The sequence below is a fragment of the Eublepharis macularius genome, chromosome 17 (assembly GCF_028583425.1).
Source record: "Eublepharis macularius isolate TG4126 chromosome 17, MPM_Emac_v1.0, whole genome shotgun sequence".
Taxonomy (NCBI): domain Eukaryota; kingdom Metazoa; phylum Chordata; class Lepidosauria; order Squamata; family Eublepharidae; genus Eublepharis; species Eublepharis macularius.
This window is the reverse complement of record NC_072806.1, coordinates 9,800,501-9,813,493: the sequence shown is the minus strand read 5'-3', so window position 1 is coordinate 9,813,493 and position 12,993 is coordinate 9,800,501. Positions and strand designations below refer to the sequence as shown.

The following is a 12,993-nucleotide window of genomic DNA, read 5'->3' as shown; positions in this document are numbered from 1 at the left end:
GAATGGAGACTGTCTCTTGATTCAGAGGTAATGGGGGAATATGCAGGTTGCAAACAGGTAATGCAATGCTTTATAGAGGGTCAAACCACACAAGACAAAATACACTCGAATTACAAAATACACTTGATTTACCCGTGTATTTTGTCTCGTGTGGTGAGACCCTGAGTTAGCAATACCATCTACTGGGAGTCCTGTTAGCAGTCTACTCTGGTTAAAACAACCAACTATCTTTCCAGTGGTATTTGTTCAGAGACATGTTCTTATCTTTAAGTTGTAACACCCATTGGCCCCAATCCAGCTAAAATGTTACCAACGTCCATGCAAATCAGTGGCATAGATGAGGTGGGATTCGCTCCGTAGGATTTTAGCTTGACCCACTTTAGACAGATTGCTCGCCCCCCTTTTTTTTCTCCTTTTAGGAAGATGGTTGGACACTAGCAGGCCAATGTTCAGAGATGTGCTCTTCACTGCCCACCATTGGCTTTCTCTCCCATCCTTCTCCACAGTAGGTTAGAACACAATTGGTGCTTCATCTACAAATGGGCTAGTACTCGAGCAATTTTGGAAATTGTATATTCTGTCCTGAAAGCTTGTAAGGAACAGAGATGTGTCATCCCAGTCAGCAGTCGCTGGATTTCACCTTGAGAGAAATTCAAAGTGTGTGTGTGTGTTTGTAATCAGATGGCGCCTGTTCCAGTCACCAGCGAACAGGAACTATGGCAAACTTTCTTCAGCTGGTCTTCTCCAACCAAGGTTGGGATCGAACCAGCTTCTCTGCTGCTTAAAAAGAGAGTAAGGGCCCTTTTGACTACCACTGGAGATCATGGGGCAAAAGCCACACCAGACAAGGGGAAGCAGAAAAGCTGGCCAAATCCAACCCAATCGCTCAGCGAAAAACAACCAACAAACGGTACCACAGTGGTCAACGAGTAAACATTTTACTAATTTAGATTTGTGGCTTCAGCTTCACTGCTTTGCAGAAATGCTATACCAATTAGGAAGAAAGGGAGGAAAGAGTGTTTGTTCAGAAGAGCTTCGTACTTTCCTTCTTCATGTGGTACAGACTTCTTCGTTACACTGTGAACAAAGAAAAACAGATTTTGTTTTGAGCTGCGCTCTGCTGGAACATGTGAATTGCCCCTTCTTTCCTGGAAATGCTATGGGGCACACAGTTATTTATATTGTGCTGTCAATGTGCCAAGACAGTAAAAAAGATGGAGTCCCTGCCCTGAGGAACTTACAGTATAAAATTTGATATAAATGAGACAATGGAAAGTGGAAACGGGAAGGGGTGAGAGTTTGGGCTGAATTTTAGTACAGGAAGGGAACTAAGGAGGTTGAGTCCAAGGTTACTTGGGAAAGATGGGTTTTGCAAAAGAGTATGAAGGAGGGTCAATGTTCTATTAAGAGAGCAACTTAGGGGTAGCGTTGGACTATTCCTCATCTGTGTTCAAATCTGCACTAAGGCTCAATAGGTGGCAGATCTCCCTTCAGTGTTATAAACACTCGACAAAGTTCAGTGACGGAGCACCTACTATCCATGCACAGGACCCCAGGTTCTATCCCAGCGATGCTCAGCTAAAGCATCTCAGGTAGCCGAGGATGTGGAATGTCTCTGCCTGAGATGTTACACAGTTGCTCCCAAGCAAAGTAGACTACAGTAGGCTAGATACGGGGTAGCCAGAAGACACCATCTGTACATGCTATGCATTTGGGGAAGTATCCAGTCGCTCAATGGACTGAGCACTTGCTTAGAAGGCAAAAGACACCAGGATCAGTCCCTGGCATCTTTGACTATGGGTATCTCCTTCAGTGCTTGAGATCTGCCAATCGGGGTAAAAGATATCGAACTACGTGGACCAATGGCTCGGGCTCCATATAAAACAGCTTCCTACAGGAAGGGCAGGAACTGATGAAAGAGACAGCAGCTCCTCACCTCAGGCCTTGCCCCCTCTTCTGCATCTGCTGAGAGGCCCAGGGTCTTCATTATGGTGTCCAGGGGAACGTAGTCACCTGGGGACTCCTGCTTAAAATGCAAGAGGACTTTCTCTCCACCTGCAAGGTAATACAGAAAGCATGCAACTACAGCGAAGCCTGAATGAAAGCGAGTCAGTCCGCATGAAGGAGAAAGGCAGCAATCCTTAAACATAAAAGGTGAGCTGTATTCGCAATAACTCACCTTTTATGTGGCGCAGGTGCACTCTGCACGCCTGCAGGAAGGACGGCTCGCTTCCCATCCCTTCGCCACTGCGATCGGCTGGCGGAGGGAAGGGCCCAGCCACCTGCCCAGCCGCCACCCCTAGATCGGGCGGCCAGGCAGCAGGATGGGCGGGTGCGCCTCCTTCCCCTTTACCCGGCTGCCCTGCCCTCCCCGCAACCAGATCAGGGCATGGCAGAGATGGCAACACCTGGCCCACCTGCCCTGCCCTTTCTAGAGCCCATTGTCTTTTTTCTCCGCAACGGGCTTTGTTGCAAGCTTTCATTACTTGCATAACTGGAACCAAAATAAGGAAATTTTTTTGCTATTTTCAGCTTTAGAATTCAAACGGTGTTGATTCCAATTTCCTACACTCGTGCTGCCACCTGGTGGCCGTACACAGAAACATTTCTCTGAAGAGCAAAATTTGTGTCCAATAGCACCTTAAAGACCAACTAGATTTCCAAGGGATGAGCTTTCGCAAGTCTTGAGTAGAATCTGATACTCGCCACACTCTGTCTTGACTCTCAAAAACTCACACCCTGGAAATCTAGTTGGTCTTTAAGATGCTTTTGGACCTGAATCCTGCTCTTCGACTACAAACCAACATGGCTTCCCATCTGAAAATTTCTCCAAAGGAGTCTAAAGAAGCAAGCCCTAGTTCACAAAAGCTTCTCCGAAGTACCATGTTGGTAATCTTTAAAGTTCCACACATTTTTTGTGTGTTTCAGACGGGGCAGCTCAGCTTAAGCCTTTGTGCCCAACCAATAGCTGGTAAAGTGGATTCTAACTATGCTGTCGTTTTATGTAAGAGGTTTGGAAAAGAAACACAAAACGCACCCAGGTTAGAGGGCCAGGAAGTACTGGACGTATAGGGTGCAATGCAATTATGTCCCTCCCACCCCATACCTTGGCTGACAATCAGCGTCCCACCGTTCTGCAAAAGATCTCCGCTGAAGTTGCCGTGAATGCCCTCAGCGTTTGCCTGAAAAGAAAGCAGAGACTTAGGGCCAAGCTACAAGTGACGCCTGACACAGGTTGGACACTTGTCAGCTTCCCTCAAGTTTTGATGGGAAATGTAGGGAGCTTGGCAGAATGTTGGACAAGTGACAGTTGAAAAGTCCATTGGACAGCAGTCGGAGAGCCAAGCTGCAAGACCAGGATGCCTACATTTCCCTTCAAAACTTGAAGGAAGCTGACAAGGGTCCAACCTGTGTCAGGCATCACTTGTAGTTTGGCCCTCATACTGGGGGGGGGGGAAGGGCCATAATGTGACACCAGCAGAAGGTTCCAGGCCCAGTCTCCAGTTCAAAGGATTTCACCTTGAGAGCAAAGGAAGGGCTTCTCCTTGCCTGATGCCTCATAGATCACTGCCAACTGGGGTGGATACATCTGAGCTAGTTGGACGAAGCATAAGGCAGGTTCATATATGACTAGGGAAGGTCCTTAGCTCAGTGTCAGACCACATGTATCATGAGAAGACAAGACCCACTGGAAAAGACAATAACGCTAGGAAAAGAGGAAGACCCAAAATTAGATGGCTTGACTCAAAAAAGGAGGCCATGTCATCTAGTTTGCAAGATCTGCGCAGGGCTGTTAATGACAGGACGTTTTGGAGGTCTTTCATTCGTAGGGCTGCCGTATGTCAGAAGTGACTTGATGGCACATAACACACAGAGCTCACATGTCGTGGAAAGCCTGAGAATCAATCCCAGGAAGCAGGTGTCAGGAAAGACATCTCTCCCCAGGAAACACCCTCGAAAGCTGCAGCCAGTCAAAGAAACCGAGGCTAGGCTCGCAATAAGCTTCATAAGCAACCAGTGTTAGCCTGGAGACTTTCACCCTCTAGGACCTGCACAAATTCATTTGAACCACACTGTTGCTTTTCCTGTCTCACCTTGGTGACGACTTCTCGAACGGGCTTCCCCAGTGCAGCAGGAACTATGCTTAAGGCGTTATACCTGAAATGAAGAGGATGGATTAGAAGGGCCCGTCGTAGCCAACCCCAGCCCTTTGCAACGGACAGCCAATTCCGTTGATGTGGCCCTAGTCTTACAGCCACGGGCGACCCTTCTGGAGAGCCCCATTGAAGCAACAGCCATGCAAAATCCCCTTGAATCCATCTATGGGGCTTCCTAAGCAGTATTACGCCCTCTGGAGTCCAGTGAAGCTGGCAGCTCAGCGTAGCATTGCAGTGTAATGCTGCTAAGCTAAGCACGTATCAAGTCTGGCTTCAGAAGCCAGAGAGGAAAACGGAGGCACCCCGGGCTGCTCTTTGCCTCCTATACAGAAAGGCCATTGCTTAGCCCAAGTAAACTGTGCACCGACCTTTTGAAGCCAAGATCATTATAGCACTGTTTGGTCTCATCCAGATAGAGTTCTGGAAGGAAAAGGAAGAGTAAGAGCTTAGAGCAAAGAAGCAAAGCATCCAGCCAACGTTTTTTCAAGGCCAAACAGTACACAGAAGACCTGAACCGAGTTATTTCCAAAGCAGAACCCTTCAGTTTGGATCCTAGGGTTAGATCCTGAAAGCTCTAGCTTTAATTTTCATCCATTACTCCGCTGCAGACCACCATTTTGCATGTCCCGTTGTTCCCAGGTGTCCACAGCCAGTCGTAAGAGGAGGAGGAGGAGGTCAGAAAGTTTGTTTCTGGGAGCATTACTCCACTAGTGCTACTTTGGACTTACACTATAGTATTGACGTAGATGCTTCCTCTGGAATTTCATCACCTTTAAACTAAACCCTTTTGTGTGGGTATGCTTTCACCGTGCGTATTTGCAAAGGCCGTGGCATTCAAAGTAGGCCGTCGTTTAAGCCACGTAGGGGAATTCACACTAAAGTGTCAGGCCTGCATCTCCCTTCAGTGTGCAACTACAGACTCACGTGATGGCATAAATGTCCATTTTTTTAAAAAAAATCCCTGCATGTAGAAAGCAAGCATACCAGGAAGAGGAATGCTAAGCATAACCCACTTGTTAACATGCTGCTTTTCTAGAAATTTATTTATTTACTTCATTTAGAGTCTGCAACGTTCTCTCCAAGACACAAGATGGATTACAGAATTCAGTCAAAATAAGTGTTATGCAAAACAAAAACGTGGACCAACCATTATGTGCACCCTGGGCCTACCTCCTTTGAAGTAGTTCCCATCTAGAAAGTCCTTCAGACCCACGCTTTCTGGCGCAACGCCAACTAAGCGGACGCCGTGGCTCTCCAGTGGTTCTTTCAACTTGCTGGCTTCCTTGGCGATCCAACGGCACACCTGGCAGCCAAAGCGGCGCAGGAACAGCACCACGCAAGGCTGGTCCTTCCACAAGCTCCTCAGCTCCACCATCTGCCAATCAATCACAAGATTTTACTAAAACAGCAAGATTGGAGGCTAGTGGCGCCATAGAGACCAACAAGATTTTTCAGAGTATGAGCTTCCGAGAGTTAGCGCTCCCTTCTTCAGAAACAAGGAGTGGAGATCCCTGAGCCCATTCCTCCTTGTAGCTGAAGAAGGGAGCTTTGGCTCTCAAAAGCTCACACCCTGGAAATCTTGTTGGTCTCTAAGGTGCTACTGGATTCAAGTCCGGCTGTTCTACGGCAGACCAACATGGCTACCTACCTGAAACTGCTTTTACTAGGCATGCTCAGGTTACCCGAGGCCTACCCTAAAGTAGATCTGGGAACAGACCCCCAGCAATTGTTGAAATGCCAGCTTTGGTCACAAGAAAGTGTTGAGGAGGCCTGTCTCTGTCCTAGATCCTGGAAGGAAGGTCCATTAATGGCTATTCGCTGTGACAGCTAAATGAAACCTCCATGTTCAAAGGCAGTGTACCTGTAAATACCAATTACTGGGGAACAGCAACAGTCTTTAACCTTAGTGTAGGCCTTCCAGGGGGATCAGATTGTGGGAAACAGAACATTGGCCAGGTTGATTCAGCAAGGTTCTTTCTGGGTTGTTTTAAAAAGAAACAAACAAAGAAAGAAAAAGGATAATAATGTTGACTAAACTGTTTGCTGTGGTAAAGCCTGCTTTGTTAGATAGATGAAATGGACTCCAAAGAGACTATGTACAAGGCACTTGAGGAGAAGAAAACAAGCCAGCAAAAGGTATGGTAAGTAAACTTTATGGTAGGATTGCCTGGTCCCTTTAAACTCCTGGTGGAAATGGGGAACCCAGCACTTACCTCTGTGAACTTTTACCACGCACACAAAGTATGCACACACTCCCAGCAGGCATGATGACATCACTTCCAGAAGTGACGTCATCACGCCCAGAGGCGGGCAAGCTCCTGCCCTCCACAGTAGTTCCGGAAGTGATGTCATCATGCCTGTGAGAAGATCGCCTGTTGCACGCTGTCCCAGGAGACTTCTTTGTTCCCTGGGGTCTTTTCTCCCTGCTGGCCAGGTGAGTGGTGGATCCCACAGCCCCATGGGGGGACTGGCAGCCCTACTTTATGGCTCAATTCCAGCCTAAAAATTCGGTTTCCAAAACAAGCTCCTCTGTTAGACTTTTGTTGTTGTTGTTGTTGGTAACGGGCTGATCTAAGCCTCAGATCCTAATACATCTCTAAGCCTGCATAGGGCTTAATTGCTATCTCAAGCAGTTTACTGACTGATTTCAGGCTTCGGCCTTTAAAACAGTAAATAGCCAATGTAATATGAGATGGATGGACTCAATAAAGGAAGCCACAGCCTTCAGTTTGCAAGACTTGAGCTCTAATCTGGAGAGCCAGGTTTGATTCCCGACTCCTCCACTTGAAACCAGCTGGGTGACCTTGGGCTAGTCACGGCTCTCTGGAGCTCTCTCAGCCCCATCCGCCTCACAGGGTGTTTTGTTGTGGGGATAATAATGACATACTTTGTAAACTGCTCTGAGTGGCCATTAAGTTGTCCTGAAGGGCAGTATATAAATCAAATGTTGTTATTATTATAATTATTACGGAGGTCAGTAATTCATAGGGTCACCATAAGTCAAAAGTCCAGTCCAGTAGCACCTTTAAAACTAACCAACTTTATTGTAGCAAAAGCTTTCGAGAACCAAAGCTGTCGTCATCAGATGCAAGCTTTCGAGAACCACAGCTGTCTTTGTCAGATGCAAGCTTCTGAGAACCACAGTTCTCTTCATCAGATGCAAGCTTTTGAGAACCACAGCTGTCTTCGTCAGATGCAAGTTTGAGAACCACAGCTGTCTTCGTCAGATGCAAGCTTTCAAGACCACAGCTGTTTTTGTCAGATGCAAGCTTCTGAGTACCACAGCTGTCTTCGTCAGATGCATGTGACGAAGAGAGCTGTGGTTCTCGAAAGCTTATGCTCTAATAAAGTTGGTTAGTCTTAAAGGTGCTACTTTTTCTCCCTTTCTCACAATACAAGAACTCGTGGGCACTCTATGAAATTATTGAGCAGTCGGGTTAGAACAGATAGAAGAAAATACTACTTTACACAAAGGGTGATAAACACATGGAATTCGTTGCCACAGGAGGTGGTGGCAGCTACAAGCATTGCCAGCTTCAAGAGGGGACTGGACAAATATATGGAGCAGAGGTCCATCAGTGGCTATTAGCCACAGGAGATAGATGGTATTCTCTTTGTGGGGAGGTGGTGCTCTGTTGTCTTGGTGCTGGAAGGAAGGCAGTGGGAGGGCTTCTGGTGTCCTGGCCTCACTGACAGTCCTTTAGATGGCACTGGATTTCTAGCCACTGTGTGTGACAGAATGTTGGACTGGATGGGCCACTGGCCTGATCCAACATGGCTTTGCTTATGTTCTTATGTTCTTATGGACTCATTATTTGGCAGCTACAGATGAACATGGCTAACTCCTCTGGACATAAGTCAAAAGTGACTCCAGGGCACATGACGCACACACAACCATTATAACAAATATATTTACAAATGAAAAACTAGGAGGTTTTTCTGCTTCTCATCATAGTGTTTCTTTTTACATGTTAGTTGTAATTGTTTTCTTTGTAGATTACATATTTATTTGCTTTCTGTCAGTGTGTGTAGGGGAAAGAATCACTTTAAAAAATTGTTAAAAAAATTCATCAAATAGGAACCTATAACATGTAATCAAAATTATGTCCCATGTGGCACAGACTGGCATATAAAAACAAGGAGCAATAATAATTAGAAAGAACTTTTCCAACTGCACCTGTGGTTCAGCCAACTGGGAGACGACAGCTACGAAGGTCATACATTTATATGCTGCGTCTCCAGGGACCAGTTCAGTCTATGGATCTAAATACATTTCCAAGAGTGGCCAAACCTGCATTTCTGGATGCTCACAACAGAAATCTGTCTGCAGAATCCAGCATTCTGAGGTACACTGCTTCTGAATATGGAAGCTCTGTTTCAGTCTCAAGGAAATGGCTCCTGGGTTATTTTTCAGCACACACCTACTAGATCTTTTCTATACTTTCACAGAGAAAAACCAAAGCAAGGAGTACAGCCTAGACTGGATATTGTTGTGAAAAAATCAAATCTTTGCAACACCCTTCCCCTCTTTTTATTGTGTATATAAATCAGCCTAATAGATTTCTACTCCAACATATCTGAAGAAGTAAACTCGGAGTGGGAGAAGCTTAAGATAGAACAAATTGTGTTAGGTGTTTAACGTGCCACTGGACTCCTGGTTTTGTTCTCTCGAACCTCTGTATCATAAATGAGTATGATTTCTCGTTTAATAACCAAATAAGATCCCCCTTTCCCCCTTTTTAGAACCACGAGTTTCAGTGGCTTAGGCACAACTCTGAAAAGAAAAAAACACCCTTCCTCCCATGCCATAGATTTACTGCCTGCCTGACACACAGGATGAAAGAGCATTCACACACCCAAGTTAAACCTCTCGGACAAATATGGGGAGGCAAAAAGAATACCTTAAGAGCCCCACTTCTTCTCTTTTGGGGGGGTTGACTTCATTATTTATTTATTTAGTTTCTAATCCACTCTCCCCCTGAACAAGATCAGAGCAGAACACAACATATATAAAATACATAAACAAATTACTTTAAAACCAGATAAAAACATCAATAAATATATAAAACAATTTCTAAAAGACAGCAGTACACATATTGCACAACCCAAACAGCAATCCATGGGGCCAAACGGTCAACTATTAGATGTTGACCGCAGAGGAGGGAACCCCTCCCCCCCCCATGGCAGGAGGGCAGTTTTACGACCCACCTGCCTCAACCACCATATGCCTGGCGGAACATCTTTGTCTTACAGGCCCAGCGGAAAGATATTTCCTTCCGAGCCCAGGTCTCCACAGACAAAGAGTTCCGCCAGGCAGGGGCCAGGGCTAAGAAGGCCCTGGTCCTGGCTGAGGCAAGTTTAAAATCCCAATTAAAAGGGAAAAGAGAAAGAAAAGAAAAAGAAATAAAGGAGAGAAAGAGAGAAGAGAACAAAAATTAAAGTAAAAGAACAAAGAAAAATCATACATATCTAAGAAATCATTTCCCACTTTTCTCTACAACACCGATATCTTTACAAACATTATACTTATCGTTTTGATACCTCCAAAATTTACCTTCTCAATACTGCCCCCCTTCTATTTAGTTTTCCCAAATGTATTGTTTTAGAGATCAAATCCACAAATCACCAGTTAATTTTTTTCTCATCTCATGCAGAAAGTCAATATGGGGTTTCCTATTTACTATAAAAGTAGACAATGTTTTTATCTCTGATCAGAACTTGCAATATACCAACCAGTGCTCACGAAGGAAGAGCAAATTACCCTTCAAAAAAAATCCCAGGGTTTCAGTGGCACCCTTAGAGACCGAGCAAGATTTTCAAGGTATGAATATTTGTGAGTTAAAGCTCCCTATTATTACTATTACTATTATTGGGAAAGACCCCCCAGTCTACAAACAGAAAAAGATCTCAAACATGGGCAATAAGAGCCAGTTTGGTGTAGTGGTTAAGAGCGGCAGGACTCTAATCTGGAGAACCGGGTTTGATTCCCCACTCCTCCGCTTGCAGCCAGCTGGGTGACCTTGGGGTCAGTTACAGCTCTCTCAGAGCTCTCTCAGCCTCACCCACCTCACAGGGTGATTGTTGTTGTGGGGATAATAATAACATACTTTGTAAACCGCTCTGAGTGGGTGTTAAGTCATCCTGAAGGGCGATATATAAATCGAATGTTATTATTATTATTATAAGTGAGTTTTATACATTAAAAAATAGCCCCTCTATATTGCCTTGAAAATGTAAAAAAAAAACCCCTCCCAAATACAGAGCCACCTCCTTCCACAGCCATTACCCAATGCAAAACAAGAATGACAATTACATAAAATCTCTTCCACACGGATCGCCCCCCCAAACTGAAAGCAGGCATCGGATTGCCTTGCAGAAAATCTTTTTCCGGATTTCCATAAAACGCTCCCACCCTCGGCAGACACCAAAAGTGGCGCAAGAGCGATTCTGCTCTCATTTCTCTACCAAGACCAGCAGTGCACCCTAATCAGAGTTCCGCCCTTCTCTGTCCACTGAAGCCTGGGGCCTTAGAGAGGCGTGACCCTGCTAGGATTCCACTGCAAGCTAACTAACGGTGCAGTCCTAGGAAGAATTACCCCAGTCTAAGCCCGTGGAAATCAATGAGCTTAGACTGGAGCAACTCTTTTTAGGATTGCATTGTAACTCAATCTCCAGGCGGGCCACGACAATATTGCAAACATCAGATCAGAGCATGCAGTGCAAAAAATACACAGCCTCACACATCTCACCTCCCCGTTAGCTGCATATTTCAAGGTATTGGCTCCGACTTTGCCCAGGTCCACCAATGCAGCCATAACTGCAATCCTCCTCTGTCTGGACTACTTTATCCTCCCCTCCCCTCCTTGCATCAGCTGGCAATAAATCCGCGCCCCTGTAACATCGGCTCAGGTGAGAGGACACGCCCCTTCTCATCCATATGCATGAGCAGAGGGCCAATCAGCAATGGAAGGAGGCTGTACCCTGGAAGTGCTGCCTGTCAAATGTAGAGGCTGGAGAAAGGAGGAGAAGCCAGAGATTAGATATTGCAAGCGGGTTTTTTTTTTTAGATTGTATATAAGAGGGGAAATGGGGCAGCAAGGAGGGGGTGGAAATTGCAAGATTTTTCAAGGATTACATAGGAGGGGGAGCTGTCAGTTTGTTGCAAGCTTCTTCAGGGATTGCATAGAGGAAGGAAAATAGAAAAGAGTCCAGTAGCACCTTTAAGACTAACCAACTTTACTGCAGCATAAGCTTTCGAGAATCACAGCTCTCTTCATCAGATGCATCTGACGAAGAAAGCTGTGGTTCTCAAAAGCTTATGCTACAGAAAAGTTGGTTAGTCTTAAAGGTGCTACTGGACTCTTCTATTTTGCTACTACAGACTAACACGGCTAACTCCTCTGGATCATAGAAGAAGGGGAACTGTCCGCTCGTTTTGTAGGAGAAAAAAAAAGCCAGGGTCAGTTGTGACCGTGTCTACTCTTCCACCCAGGAGTGTGCGCCCATTGCTGGAAAAAATCTGCTTGTTGCATTCTTATACCAGGCAACATTCTTCTCTATAGTTATTGCAAAATAAGAAGTGTGTACTAGAGAAACACAAGGAACTGCTGTGGTTGCCAGGTCCAGGTTGGGAAATTCCTGGAGATTTGGGGGGTGGAGTCTGGGGAGCACAGAGTTTAGCAAGAAGAGGGGTCTCAGCTGCATATAATGCCATAGAGTCTACCTTCCAAAGCAGCCATTTTCTATAGGGGAACTGATCTTTGTGGCCTGAAGATCAGGGGTTATTTATGTATGTATTTATTTATGTCATTTATAGTCCACCTTTCTCACTCCAGACTCAAGGCAGATTACATAGAGTGAGATTAGCATAGTCGATATGAAGGACATTTCAATAAACAATCCCGTCAGATAAATAAATGCAAATTTACAAACATATAACATCAGCAAAGACCCAATTCAAAGTTGAGGTTGGCAAGCCTACCACATTTTCCCTCCTAACAGGAACATTCTAAATTTTCTCCGGAAAGGACCTAATAAAAGACACGGTTGTCTTTCCCCAAGAAAGTGTGTGTGTGTGTGTCTGTGTGTGTGCACGCGCTGTAGTGGTTGGGCTAAGCCAATATAGAAGAGATAGGATCTAAATCTCCATTGAGCTATGATGAGGGGCCGTAGGTCAGTGACTGAGCACATATTTTGCACTGCAGTGAATCTCAGGTTCAGACCCCACCCCAAATCTCTCCAGTTAAAGCGTTGTAGGTGAGAGCTGCTAAGAATGGGGAAGACAGAACTGTTTGGGTAGCCAGTAGGGTTGTGGAAGAACCTATGGCACCCACTGGTGTTTAACCTTTTTTTAAAAAAAAAACTGCATTGGTTTTAACTTGTTGCCGGATGCTTCTGATAGTCCATGTGTTCTTCCATTTTTTGCTGTTAGCCGCCTTGAAAATATGCCAAATAAATAAAGCCCTGAGTCCTTTGCTTTGGGAAATAAGAGTAGAAAACCTTTATAGTCCGGAAATGTCAATCAAGAATAGAATGGGGTTGTTTCACTCTGGAGCTGGTTTTTCTTTTTTTTATCCATGGGAGACCCTGGGAGAAAAGGGTTTTGTTTCTTTACTGGCTTTGTTGTTGTCTTTTAACCCCTCCTTTCAGCCTGCACAAAAAGGCTTGTTCTAAAACAAGCTAGAACTGGGTGGTGTCTTTCCATTTCCCATTCATAACAGCATTGTGATTCTGCAGCTATCCAAAAGGTAGAAAGGAGCAGGTGTTCAGATACCAATGATGCAATGCAGGGAGGGATTTACAGGAAAGAATTCGGGGCAGTGGAATAAACACCAGA

At 45.2% G+C, this 12,993-nt stretch overlaps 1 protein-coding gene across 1 annotated transcript; it reads right to left on the bottom strand.

Annotated features, from left to right (window-relative positions):
* Window positions 1-922: 922 nt before the first annotated feature.
* PRXL2B (peroxiredoxin like 2B) lies at window positions 923-11,050 on the bottom strand. The gene is made up of 7 exons (XM_055001689.1): window positions 10,907-11,050; window positions 5,328-5,532; window positions 4,526-4,577; window positions 4,095-4,158; window positions 3,107-3,182; window positions 1,937-2,055; window positions 923-1,077 (listed from the first exon to the last, which is right to left on the bottom strand). The coding sequence occupies exons 1-7, from the start codon at window positions 10,970-10,972 to the stop codon at window positions 1,051-1,053; spliced, it is 609 nt and encodes a 202-aa protein (XP_054857664.1). The 5' UTR covers window positions 10,973-11,050; the 3' UTR covers window positions 923-1,050.
* Window positions 11,051-12,993: the final 1,943 nt, after the last annotated feature.